The sequence below is a fragment of the Onychomys torridus genome, chromosome 17, assembly GCF_903995425.1.
Source record: "Onychomys torridus chromosome 17, mOncTor1.1, whole genome shotgun sequence".
NCBI classification, from domain to species: domain Eukaryota; kingdom Metazoa; phylum Chordata; class Mammalia; order Rodentia; family Cricetidae; genus Onychomys; species Onychomys torridus.
Genome location: NC_050459.1, coordinates 34,236,868 through 34,250,455, shown reverse-complemented (window position 1 = coordinate 34,250,455; position 13,588 = coordinate 34,236,868). Strand labels below are relative to the sequence as shown.

General features: G+C 37.5%; 1 protein-coding gene across 3 annotated transcripts in view; it reads right to left on the bottom strand.

Moving 5' to 3' along the window:
* The window catches only part of Micu3 (mitochondrial calcium uptake family member 3), an 83,213-nt gene that overhangs the window by 2,106 nt on the left and 67,519 nt on the right, over nt 1-13,588 (bottom strand). For all 3 annotated transcript variants that reach the window (XM_036209334.1, XM_036209335.1, XM_036209336.1), the window contains 5 exons: nt 8,725-8,825; nt 8,075-8,246; nt 5,214-5,322; nt 3,077-3,234; nt 1,268-1,336 (listed from right to left, as the gene is read on the bottom strand). In XM_036209334.1, the coding sequence (XP_036065227.1) occupies nt 1,268-1,336; nt 3,077-3,234; nt 5,214-5,322; nt 8,075-8,246; nt 8,725-8,825 (609 nt within the window). The remainder of the gene's footprint in view (nt 1-1,267; nt 1,337-3,076; nt 3,235-5,213; nt 5,323-8,074; nt 8,247-8,724; nt 8,826-13,588) is intronic.

Genomic DNA, 13,588 nt, shown 5'->3' with positions numbered 1-13,588 from the left:
TGCGGATGAGGTGGGACCAGCTGCTTCATGCTCCTGCTGCCTTCTTGCCAGGACGGACTGAGCACCCTTAGAACATGAGCCAGAGTAAACCCTTTCCCCTTAAACTGCTTTTACTGAAGTATTTTATCACAGCAGTGGAAATCTAAAGACACAAAGCAACTTGTTTTTTCTCTTAAAAACTGTTTACCAGTTCCGTGAGGAGCCATTTTGGGAAACACATAAAGGGTTCAGGCTTGAGGGAAATAGTAAGAAATATACATAAGAACATATTCTCATTCTAAATGAGCAGCAAAACCTCCACCATGGGGACCTAAAATGACTGACCAAAATTATACAGTTATTATTGATGCTTAAAGTCAGAACCAATCTTCATTCTTGGGTCTACAAGTTTGGGATATTTCTTTGACTTGAACAAAAATAGGACAGACTTCCTTAATTACTCAGGGGCACAGCTGTTAAGGCCTACAGACCATGTACTGAAAGCAGAAGCAGGAAGATCATGACTTCAAGACCACAAAACTCCAGAGCTTGGGAGGAGAGCCAGTGGTAGAGTGGCTGCCTCACATGCCCATGGCACTAGGTTTGATTCTCAGCAATGCAAAAAGGGTGAGGAACATACCAATGTGGGAGAATTAAATAGGAACAATGCTTAGTAGAGTGCCACACACCTAAACTCATTCTTTAAAAGTAAAGCTGCCGGTTTTTTGTGGCAACATTTAGAACCACACTCCCTCAAAAAACTAACACAAATTCCCTAGGTGCTACTCTATTACAGTACCTGCACTGGAACCGAGCTACAAACTTAACATAAAAAATTCCTTCCTTCCTTTTTCCTTCTTGAGACAGTGTCTCATGTATCCCAGCTTGGCTTGGAACTGGATATGTAGCTGAGGATGACCCTGATTTTCTGACTCTTCTGCTTCTACTTCCAATGTTGGGAGAAGGGGCCATGTACCACTACACCTGTGATTCCGGAGATCAAACCAGAGCCTTATGCATGCCAGGTGAGCACTCTACCAACAAAGCTTTGTCCTCAGCTCCTGAACACACAGTTTTTAAACCCTGACACCCTCTCTGTCTCCACCAACCTGTAGGTGACAATTACATTTCTTTCAGCTATTTTCTTCTCTTGTGGAACATGGGATTTAACGTGTGCTCTACCACTGAGCCCTACTCCTAACCCCTTCCCATCTGTTGTTTAATGTTATAAAAATGCATCTACTCTCAATTATTACTGGGAAATTAGAATAAACCTAAGTTAACATACTTATCTGCTGTGAAGTTCTTTTTTCAGGCAGGATTTGAAGGTTGGATACTTCTGGACTGTTTTGTAACCCTGTGGAATAAAGGATTACAAATGTCCACATGCATATGAGAGGGATCCAGTATAATTTAATTTATATGTCGAATCTGTAAGCCAAACTTATAGACATAGAGCAGGATGCTGGTTTTCAGAGGCTGGGAAGGTTTGCAGATACAGGAAGAAGTGAACCATAGGTACAAATTCCAGTCACACAGGAAAAATGCATTTTCAAGATCAATTGCATAGAATGGTGGCCATAGCTAGTAACCATGTGTGTTTCAAAGCTGCTTAAAAAATAGATTTAGACGCCTCACACTACAAAGAAGTACAACATTATATTAACTGGATTAAGATAATTACGCTACAACGTGTTCATGTAAGAAATGTGCAAATACTAGTAAAACACTATGGGAACATAGGCTCACACAGATTAGTGAACAGAGTGAGACTCATGGTACTTAGAGGGAAAGCTGTGTCCGAGGCTTACAGTGGGGTTCATACTGAATTAAGCCTTGCTGTTTTTGAGGAGAGATAAATGGATTTCTATGTACATCCTTACAAGTGTCTGTAGCGTCATGTGAAATGTTAACAAGCTACCACTAGATGGCACTTATGTACAACAGCATCTTCTCCAAGACAGCTTGGGCAGAAAGTCATTAAGCAAATCTTTGAATAACAATTTCTAAGATGATAATCTTTCTTTTTCTATATGTGGATTTCTATACTTCAAATGTTTATCTCTGACTGACTACAGCAGCTGTTAATTTTAAAAGGATTTTTTCCTCTTTTATTTCTGGAATGTCCATGGAGTATGTTAGCAGTGTAGACACTTATTAAGCCCTATTATAGTTGATATTTTAAAAAGTGTCTTTTAGAAAAGGGAAGATGATCTTCTGTTATTTATTAGTATGTCAACAGGAAAATATGCAGGAAACATTATTTCCAGTTTATTTTATTCGTAGGAGTGTGTATGCAGTGATTTAAGAGCCTCAGTTTCTTAACGGGAACATCCAGTGTGCAACAAGGACAGTTTCCTGTCAGCTCCCAAGTCTGAAGCCATGAGAGGATTACATGAAAATGACAACAAATGGCAATGCCCTGCCCCCAAACAGCAGCAGGTATTCCCTAGCTGACTGTGAAAATGAAGTAAATGGGCATGGTGGTGCACACCTTTAATCCCAGCACTAAGGAGGCAGAGGTGGGTGGACCTCTGTGAGTTCGAGGCCAGCCTGGTCTACAAAGTGAGTTCTAGAACAGCCAAGGCTGTACAGAGAAACCCTGTCTCAACACCCTCCCCGCCCCCCCCCAAAAAAAACCAACAAAACAAACAAAACCCCCAAAACCTGAAAAAAGAGTTAAAAATCAAATTTTATATATATATAATCTTTTCTCTCTGGTGGCATATCTTGCTCAGCCTTGATGCAGGGGGGAGGGGCTTGGTCCTGCCCCAACAAGGTATGCCAGCCTGTGTTGACTCCCCAAGGGAGGCCTTACTCCCCATGAGAAGTGGATGGGGGTGGGGGGAGTTGGAGGAAAGTGGGAGAAGGGGAAGGAGGGGGAACTGTGGTTATTATGTAAAGTGAAAAAATTTAGGTTAAAAAAATAAAATAAAAATTATCTTTTATCACCTTGCATTGTTTCTAAAGTAAGTAAGGCCTATATAATCTTAGTTAAAAAAAACCATTTAATATTTATAACCTTAAAATTTCACAAATTCTTTTTGAACTTAGAGTTAAAAAGAGTTATCAATAGGCTTGAAATCTGCAGACTTACCCGGAATCCCCTATGGAGTCTGTCTTTCATAATTCCAATAAATTCTTTATAACTTAACTGGTCATCTTTGTCAACATCAAAAATCTTGAAGACGGTGTTCACCAAATGTGGTGAAAGTTTCAGTCCAGTAGCTACGTAGACAGCACGCTTAAACTCATCTAGGTAAGAGTCACAAAAAAGAAAATGCAGTATCTTTTAGTAGATGATGCCAATTACTGCAAAGGCAGTAAGATGTTTTTTTTCCCCTAAACATGAGCCACGATGGTGGATAACACATGACTTTCACTGTCTCTTAGGGAAAAAGAAGACACTGTGGTTTTAATGAACGAGATGGGGCTCTGTGGGTTATTAATACACTCTCAATCAATGAATGTTGAAGGAGTAGCTACTGTCAGTAAGAGACACTTTAGAGGTTATTAAGATAAATAATTCCCAAGACACAGTTCAGATGGGAGACAAGATTGGCAGATATAACCATTATACAGAATCCCGCAGAACATTCTGGAAAAGTGCTCTTGAGAATCTGGAGAGGAGAGATTAATTCTGTCTACAGTGTGGACGAGGGAGGAGGAAGAAAGGGGCAGGGGTGATTTCAAAGGCTATGATTATTTACTGAGCTAAGCCACAAAGGGAGGATGGTTTCAGCAGTAGGCATGAGAGAACTGAAGGAGCATGTGCTGTGAGGGAGCAGAGACTGCAGTGTGTGGACAATGGGATGTCCTGGTGAGGGAGAACACAGGACTGGGGAGCCGGGAAAGGCCTGCATAGGCGGTGAGGTCCGGAACCTGTCCACTCTCCAACAGAAAACTTCCAGTTTTCCACAGCAGTTATAGCAAAGAAAGGTTGATTTCTGTTTGAGGGGGTCTTCCATGTGTTTCAGGACTAGCTAGCAGAAGGAATGCCACTTCGGTGGCTACTCCAAGTACCTTTTGAGAAGTAACGGCCTGAACTGACGTGCCGATAGCAGCAGAGGCAAAAGATACTCTTCCAAACATTTGAAAAAGCGACACAATAAAATTTTTCTTGTTTCCTAGTTCCAGAAAAATAAGAAAGCAACTTTCTGCTCTGAACCAAATAAACTAATTTCTTTTAAAGGATATATTATTCTAGTAACATATACTACATATTAAATATGATATATTTATATCGTTTGTGATATAAATATTATGCCATATGTATAATTTGTGATAAAATACATCATTTGTGAATGCCTCCCAATGTTTGAGCATATAGTTTAGAGAAAGAATGAAATAATTTTCAGGTTTCTTTTAATTCAGTGAATAAAATGAGGCTATACAACAGACATTAACATGTGGGTATTGAGTGTTTTTGAAGCTGGCGATTTGAATCCAGGCCCTCATAGTTCAATGAGAGAAGTAATTATCATTAATGTTGATGGGGTGTAGTTTGGCTTTTCCCTAGAATTTGAGAATAAAAAAAACTGAAGACTATAATTTGAGATCTAACATAGTAGATTCTGGCAGAGGCAGGTAAAGTTGCCTTAAAGACACAATCAGACCCTATACAGCAAGAAGTTTTAATAAGGACATGGTTGCAAGGAAGAGAATCCTGGAAAAAGTATTTAGCTTTTTAGTCAACCCATGAGCAAGGGGTGAGGTAGTCCTGAAGACATCAATATCTGAAATTATATGACAGATGTATTTCTTTGAAAATTAAAGAAGGTAATCAATTTTATATATCAGTCTCAAAAATTCATTAATTTAGGTTAATGGGTAAGTGGCTCTGCTCATGTATTTCTGGTTTCTGATTAGGCAAAGATCAGTGAGAATTTGTGGAGCTGGTGAATGGCCAGCAGCAGCTTCTACAGGCTGCCATGTGTTCCCTGACGTTACCAAGTAGCCGCAAGGTTTCTTCTTAGACCTTTTACAATAAACATTATTAGTTCTTCCTCATAATATGAAATTAAAAGGCAAAAACAAGCCCAGTAAGAAAACAGCATATTCCCCTAGAGTCTGCATACTTTTAAGTTTCAGCACTGATTTCCCACAGAAATTATAAAACCAGACTTTCAGGTAAGCTGATGCACGATCAAACATACCTCCCTAGCCTCTTCCAAAGTCTCTGGGAACAAGGTGGGGATGTTTTGCCTTTCAAATTTTGAAGAAAGGTTTCTTACCTTGTCCTATAGAACGGCTTGCAAAGTTATACATATTGAGAGCGATTGCAAAGTCTTCTAAGTTGTTCAGAAACTGGAAAAATGACCTGAACTCATCGAACGTGATGCCCTATTTTGGGAAAGTAAATGTGAAACAATTAGTATTGACAAATGTATTAAAGTAAGTGCAACATACTTAATAGAGGGAAACATTAGGATCTGCCACATATTTCATAAGCAAGCACTCCAGGAACACTTGGAAAAATTCTCTATCTAAACTGCAGGACTCACTCAGACATTTCTATTGGTTAGTGCTGCTCCTCAGATAATAGTAAACTGTTTTAAGACATTGCCCTGTCAACACCAAGTTTCAAGAAGAGCTTCAATAAAAACGACTGGAAAAGTTCCAGTTATGATAATCCTCTAAATACCACTTCCTAAACCTGTAAGAAACCCATAAAAACATACTTGCTTTGTGTATGTATTCTTTCACATGATTCGGCATCGGGCTCTCAATGTTTATAATGAGAATGCACAAACTGGGATGTTGAGTAAGCATCAACTGTCATCGATTGAACCTATTCAGTCATTCACATGCAGCCAAGTCACCAGGGGAAGTGCAGTGACCTCAGAGGATGGCACTGAGGGGTCCACACAAGAGGGCACCAAACAATGAAGGAGTGTGCTCAGAACCACCTGTGCTGGGATGGTTCATGGCTGCATTTTGACCACTGGTGTTACTTCAGTTAAGTAGGAGCAGCATTTGAAATAAAAATAATGCATCTCAGCTTTGGATATAATCAGCAAAATTTAAGTAATCAAGAAATATACAGGGAAAAAAAGAAAAAAGGCAGAGAGCCAACAGTTCTAGCTTCCCAAATCCTAGCTTTGACTGCAGGGGCAAGTGAAGAGGAGCATCGGTAAGGAAGTGCTAGGCGGCCAGGGAACTAGTGAGGAAGGTACTTTTCCAGACCCCCATCATTAAAATTTATAAGCATGGTGACAGCTTTCTATTTACTCTTAGCTTCACCATTAGAATTACATCTAAGGCCCCTTTTTTAGTTTCCTGAGTTCTATCAGACCCGGCACGTGTCTAATGCTCCCTTCTCATCACCTGCTATTTTTCTGGTTATTTATAAAATGTCAAAGCATTTTCTTAAATAAACTAAGCATGTTCTGTCCCCAGGCCCTTGCCATTTATTGCTCCCCGTGTCTAAAGTACTCTTTGTCTGATTTTGGCATGGATGATTAGTAACAGGCTCTGTTCGAAGCTACTTCAGAACTCTTAACACCCTGCCTTCTTTTTAGTCTCCATATTCTTGGTCCTTTTCATAGCATTTCTCTTTACTTGGAAGTACATCTCTGTTTGGTTACTTATTTTGTTTTTCTAGTAAAATATATTTCAATTGAACAACGATTTGCCTATCTTGTCATTATATCATTTGTGCCTTGAATAAGGCCTTATATTTAATATCTGTGAATGGAAATGAAACTAGTTTAGAAATGTTAAGTGCCATTCAGGTATCAGCTTGTCTTCCTTTTCTGTTGCTGGGAAGAAGAGGATGAGGGTGGATGGAAGGGAATGATTTCAGTAGAGTACAGCAGAAGAATCACTTGCTTAGAGAATCTTGACTTTGAGTGGACAAGTGTCCAAAGTCCTTAGTTCTTCCTTTTCCAAAAGAAATATGCCAATGCCTGCAAGATTGTTCTGAGAGATGATGGAAGAATCCAGAACAAGCAATCACCATATGATAAGAATTGCAGATACTTCCACAAGTTAGGTTTATAGAAAAGCTGAATTTAAAACTTCAGATTTTTTTTATTTTGAAATAATTTTAGATATAAAAATTAATTGTAAAAAAAAACTATGAAACGTTTCTATAAGGTCATCCTGCAATTTGATCTTCTGAATTAGTTTTTCATGTTTCCCTTAGAAAAAGAAAACAAATAGATTAAAAGTCCTATATAATATTATATAGCTTGAATAGCATAATTTATGATTTTTATTTCAAGGGAATTATCTACTGGTTAGAAAAATCCAGCTTAGTGGGTAAAACAGATAAAAGTCCTTTGATTAAAGATAATGTAAAGTAATAGCTAAATGCATCAAGCCCTTTTTTTCTTTCCATTCTTTAGAGTAGTCTGAGAATTGTTAACACTGTCACAGTGTGTCCACTCTATAAACAAACTCAAACTATTTGCAAGTTTTCTTGAACAGTTTAACCTGATCCTTCCATAAACAAACAGAAGGCAATCGATCCCAAACATCCCAGGCTTAAAGGGATACTTGTGACAGCAGTTTCTATTTGGTTGCAATGAAGCATTCAAACACCACTAGATAATGCAACTGCTCAAAAGGGCTGACACCACATTGGCTACCAAGCAAATACACAAGGAGTTGTCCTGGGTTCTCAACCATTCATGGCATCCAAGCTTGTTGAAAAGCCTCACTTCAAATGCAGATAAGATCATTCACTCAGCAATGGCACCTTTCAAATGACCTTTTATTAGAGGTGCTATCCAAAAGATCAGAGGGTGACAGGAATAATGTCAATATCAGCTGCCTTATGCGTATCCCTACTAGTCAAAATACCTAACTCACCAGAATTCTCTTGAAAAATAATAATAGTCATAACTTGAAAAAAAACCCAAATAGTCTTAAAGATTTTTCAGTATTTCTAAGAATACGGATCTCTACTTGAATTCAAAATTAACAGTCCTTGGGATACAAAGGGAAAGAATGAAACATATCAAAAAATAGTTTTTAATTCACAGAGGAGCTAAATTAATAAAATTATTTAATCAGTCTATAAAAAATGCCATTTACTGGATAATGTTTCAATATAATGGATGTAACAAAATAAACATAAGGGGTTAAACACCTTTTCTTCAGGTATACTGTAGCGCACATTTTCCAAAAATACTGATGTATTTTCCACATTAGTATACCGTAGAAGAATATGGGCAAAATCTTCTTCACTGATAGTATTCATTCCATTAGAGTAGGAAAGAAATTCTATTTCTAGAACTTCTGTTTGTAGGTTATCCATAAATCTGTGATAAAATAATGAAAAATAAATAAGGTAAATGATCAAACGTTTACTGTCCTAGAAAAGGTTACATGGAAAAAATTTAATTATATAATAGCTCAAAACTTCACACTGAGGAATTACTGCTCAGTGACAGTGGTACCTGAACATACAGCTTCTTTCTTGGGGCCAGAGCCTGCCCATCTGCAAAATGATTAACAGTACCTTGTTGGGTAGAAATGATGCTGGCCATTATTACTGTGGCTTATTGATACTGAGGACTTTTCTTCTAAATACACAAGCTATAATAATCCATATGTTCTCATTTTTATCTTTCAGTAACCATATATCATAAATATAACCAGAGACAGCAGTACCAGTTGATAGGCCATGGAGTATTTTCTGTTAAGACCAGAGTGGCACAGTATCACTGTACTAGATGATTTCCCAGGATCACTTGACTTTAGCAGTCTATAATCATTTTCAACAGAAAGTTAGCTTACCTATAAAAATCTTCAAAGTTGAGCTCAGCTTTTCCTTTCTTTCCAAAAAAGTGTACCAGAAGTGTAGTGTCTGCTACTAAGCTTGTGATGTCATCAGCACGCTTAAAAACATAATTTAATTTTAGCAATAAAAAGAAAAAACAAAAGCAAAGCAGGATACTCAATATCCCTCCAAGAATTTTATCAAAATATACATCAAGGCTGGAGAGATGGATCAGTGGTTAAGAGCACTTGTTCCTCTTGCAGAGGACCTAGATTTGGCTCCCAACACCCACAAAGTGGCTCACAACCACCCACAACTCCAGCACCAGGGCATCTAAAACCTTCTTCTTATCTCCACAGACTTAGGCACATACATGGTACACATATATACATGCAGGCTAAATACTTTTACATATAAAAATAAAAACATCTCAAAAACCAAGAATGTAACGTACAAACATTAGAATGAAGAGCAAAGGCTATAATCATGGACATAACTGAATATAACTAACAAAAGTGGTCAAATTTTAAAAACAGAAATTTGAGCAATACTTATCTTTATTCTAGAAAATGTTAAAGTCATAGTTATATTTTAAAAATATTCTCTCTGAAATTATTATGCATATAGGGTACCAACACTTTGTATTATCTAAAATAGTTTAGTTATTTAGACATCATTTAATTATGCTGCTTTTATTTAAGTAGTTAGGTTTTTTCCTAAACAACCTGAAAAATTCATTCAAAAGAGGGATATTCTCCAAAAATACTGACTATATGGAGATGACAGGGAATGAACCCAACCTTTCATAAAACAGCTTCTTCTAACCACATATATTATGTAACAACTGATTTTAAAGATGTGATGCTGCTTTTAGAAAGAGGAACTAGAGCAGTAATTTGTCACTCTACTTTTTTCAACACAAAACATGATGTAATTTGTTGAATGGTCAAGAAGTTAATTGTGCAGGATTTCCATTCTCCACTCAACTTAATAAACTATGTTTCAGCACACACACTCCTAATGTTTCTGATTACGGCCCTCACAGGATGGAATTACTTTCCGCAACTTCCCACTTCAGTGCTTCATTAGCCTTTCCCTTTCTTCCCCTTCCCTATCTACTTTGGCATCAACCCATGCCTACTTTATAGATTCAAGTACACAGGTCAGGAAATCCAACTGATTACAACTCACAGGAAATGTAAGGAAAGGAGGCAGTGCCACCATTTTCAACATTAGTAAGCAGTTGTTACATCACTGAAGGTGAGGAACGGAAATAGCACTGAGCAGAAGTCACGAAGCAGAATGGTTTTCTAAAAGGGATGGGTCTCATGGCAGTTGTGTCTCACTCATCATCCATAAGGTACATTTTGATATTAATTTGATTCCTCAAAATGCTCTTCCCTGTCTTTCACAAAGGTAGTTCTTCTAGTTTTCATCATTAGTCGGACCTCACTTCCTTTCTCTTGGACCAATATTATTTTCTACTACTGATCAGCACATGGCAGAGTTAGATTGCCCACTTCCCCTCTTAGATGGCCCTCTTTCACTCATTAAACTGCTTTCTAAAAAGTGATCCATGCTACTTGGATTATTCATGTCCTTCTTAAAAACTGAGACAGGTGTGACTGCACATGACTTTAATTCCAGAACTTGGGAGGCTGAGATAGGAGAATCAAGAACTCAAGGCCAGCCTCAGCCACCTACTAAGTTCCATGCTAGCTAGTGCTATATGAAACCCTATTTCAAAAAAATAAATCCAAACCCAAATCCAACACTCCCCTCAAAATGCCAAAACCTCTTATCTTGTAGAGAATCTGTACTTAAAATAAGTTAAAATTATTTAAATTCTTCAGTAATTACCCATTCTTTAATAATTAAGTATGGATTTTCTTACTGGTCTCCAGTATACAGCTTCCTTAGACTTTGAAAGAACCCTAGTACCCATTCTCATTTTAATTTACAGAGAAGTCCAATGTATCCTCAGTGGTCCAAATCCCTGAGGAAAGCCTACTTATGCTACAATGTCTCTGAAGATTGGATAACAGCCCCATCTGGTTGTTAGTGGAGAAAATAATACAGGTAGCTGAGTACTATCTTAAAAATATTTGTTTGAAAAGCATATTATGAATGTCAAATAATGAGGGAGATACCAGCCCTTCTTTCAGTGTGCCACACAAGGAAAGACTAACCCTGAAAGACACTAATTCAGCAGTAACTGGGTGGAGGAGGTAGACTGTCTAGTGGGAAAATGACAGGATTTCAAATCAGAGGTATCGACTTCATTGACAATCTTGTCCATAACAACTTGGAGGAAAATGCTACACTATGAAGATAGATAAAAATAAATAAAATATGTACACATGTTCCTTTTGGTAGTCACAGGTGCAAACATCACTGGGAAAATCAATTGATGTTAATCAAATATACTTTTATGATTTCTGTATAGTCTCACTCAATCAATTTATTTTGCTCTGAAGAGCTTAGCTGTAAACAGGGTGGTCACAGAGATCTTGGAGGCATGCTCAAGTTGAGCTTAAGAGTAGACACTAGCCTATTAGCATGAAAAACCAGTGCACCTGTCTGGAAGCTAAAGAAATGAAGCAGGATTTTTTCCTGTTTCTTAGTTGAAAATTGTTTTCATATAATCTATTCTGATCATGTTTTACTTATTTTTGTCAAGTTTAAGAAGTTGACACATGACTTAGATGGCAAAAAGAAAGTAATTTTCAAAGATAATGGAAAAAAAAGATTGTTACATGGTTCATGCTTACTTCTTTGTTACTGAAATTAAATCTGTATAAACTTCAAGCAAGACTTTCAAGTTGAGAGGTTGCAGGAGCACCACAAGTGAGGGGACATGGTAATATAGTACTGCCTTCAGTGCTGGGACGTCCCCACATGTCAGGATGATGCTAGCCTAAGATGAGGACTGTGTACACAGGCTGCTGGAATGACCTCACTGAGCAGGGAAGACCCTCACTCCCAGTCTTCAGTGTCCAATCTTATTAGCTTCAGTTTGCACTCATTCAGGTAATCCAGTTCAGCAGAGGGGTAAGTAACACTGGACATTAGAGAAAAAACAAAACAAAACACAACACCCAAAAATGCAAATGGAGACCCCATTCCCTTAGGAAAACTGAGCCCTGGAGCCACTGAAAAGTATCCCAGTGTTCTTGGTATCCCAGCAATTTACATAACTTAAATTACAAGAAGGTGGAAGCAAAAATAAAAGACTTTATCCTTCTGATTCTTGTGCTTATTGTTAAAAAATGAATTCAGATGTTTTCATAACAAAGTGAAAAAAACCAAAGAAACCCTCATGGGCCCTTAACACACAAATTCACTATCTAAATCTTCTTTTTTTGGCTAAAAGTTATATAAAAGCTCAGAGGATATAGTTCAGAGGTAGTGGGGTATCAGTCCATGGTAGTATGTGTTAGCATGGTTCAGTCCTTAGCCCAATAATAAATGCATGACCAAAGTTATTTTAAATTTCAAAATTTATATAAAATACAAATTCATCAAACTATAAAAATAAAGTTTTGCTGGGTGGTGGTGGTGGTGGTGGTGGTGGTGGTGGTGGTGGTGGTGGTGCATGCCTTTAATCCTAGCACTCAGAAGGCAAAGGCAGTAGGATCTCTAGGAGTTCAAGGTCAGCCTGGTCTACAAAGTGAGTTCCAGGACAGGCTCCAAAGCTACATAGAGAAACCCTATTTCAAAGAAAACCAAAAAATACAAAATTAAATAAATAAAGTTTTAACATAGTCTTTTAACAAATTCTATTGATTACAAAGTGAAAATAACTTTAATCTCTAGCAAAGGGAAACCTTTAAACATAATACAATGAAGTTTCTGAATAATCCAATATATAATTAGAACTTAATAGCATAAAAAAGTTAAATTTTATTTGTAAAAATCAAAATAATTTTTAGAACACTGGTATTGATAAACTGATTTCAGTAATTGTATGATATACCTGTCATATTGTATTCTGAATTATTTTTGTCAGAAATTGGTGCCAGCTGTGACATATGCAAATTTTCTTTATATAATTGTACAGTAATTTTAAAAACATGATTTCTCTATAACTTAAAATACCAATAGTTGTAAGCTGCTGTGGAATGTTGCTCAAAACCTATAATGGTCTTTTAATAAAGACCGGGAGCCAGATATTGTGGTAAATGCTGGAAGATCAGAGAGGCAAAGGAACAAACCATTGCCAGGCTTCACCTCACCAACTCCAGGAATCCTGTTTGAAAGCCTCTGAATCCTTGGCCGGAAAGCTTTCCTTAGCCGAAAAGGGACCTTAGTTCCTGTCTCCTCATGCCTTATATACCTTTCTCCACTCAGTCATCTCACTTCTTTCTTAGTGCTGGGATTAAAGAAACATGTGCTTCCTAAGCAAAGGCATGAGGTCTCAAGTGCTGGGATTAAAGGTGTGTGCCACCACTGCCTGGCTCTGTCTCTCTCCTAGACTGAGTCAATCTCACATACTCCTAGGTAGCTTTGAATTAAAAGTGCTAGGATTAAAGATGTGTGCCACCACTGCCTGGCCTCTATGTTTAATCTAGTGGCTTGTTCTGTTCTCTGATCCTCAGGCAAATTTTATTAGGATTCACAGTCTATCACCACAGTGGAATGAGAAAACGAGAGGCTAAGATCTAATTTACCTCTAATATTTTAAGAGTTGTATATTATATGTAATGAAGACATAAGCAAATTTCTAAGCTTTCCTTCTGAATCAGCCAAATCTTGAAATAAGGTACTAAAAATAATTCTGTCATACTAGTATCCAAAGTAACGTGAGAAATTATAATAAGTTGTGACACAGTTAATTCTCATTTTCTACAATATAGAAATGTAGGAGTGCAGTAACAGAAA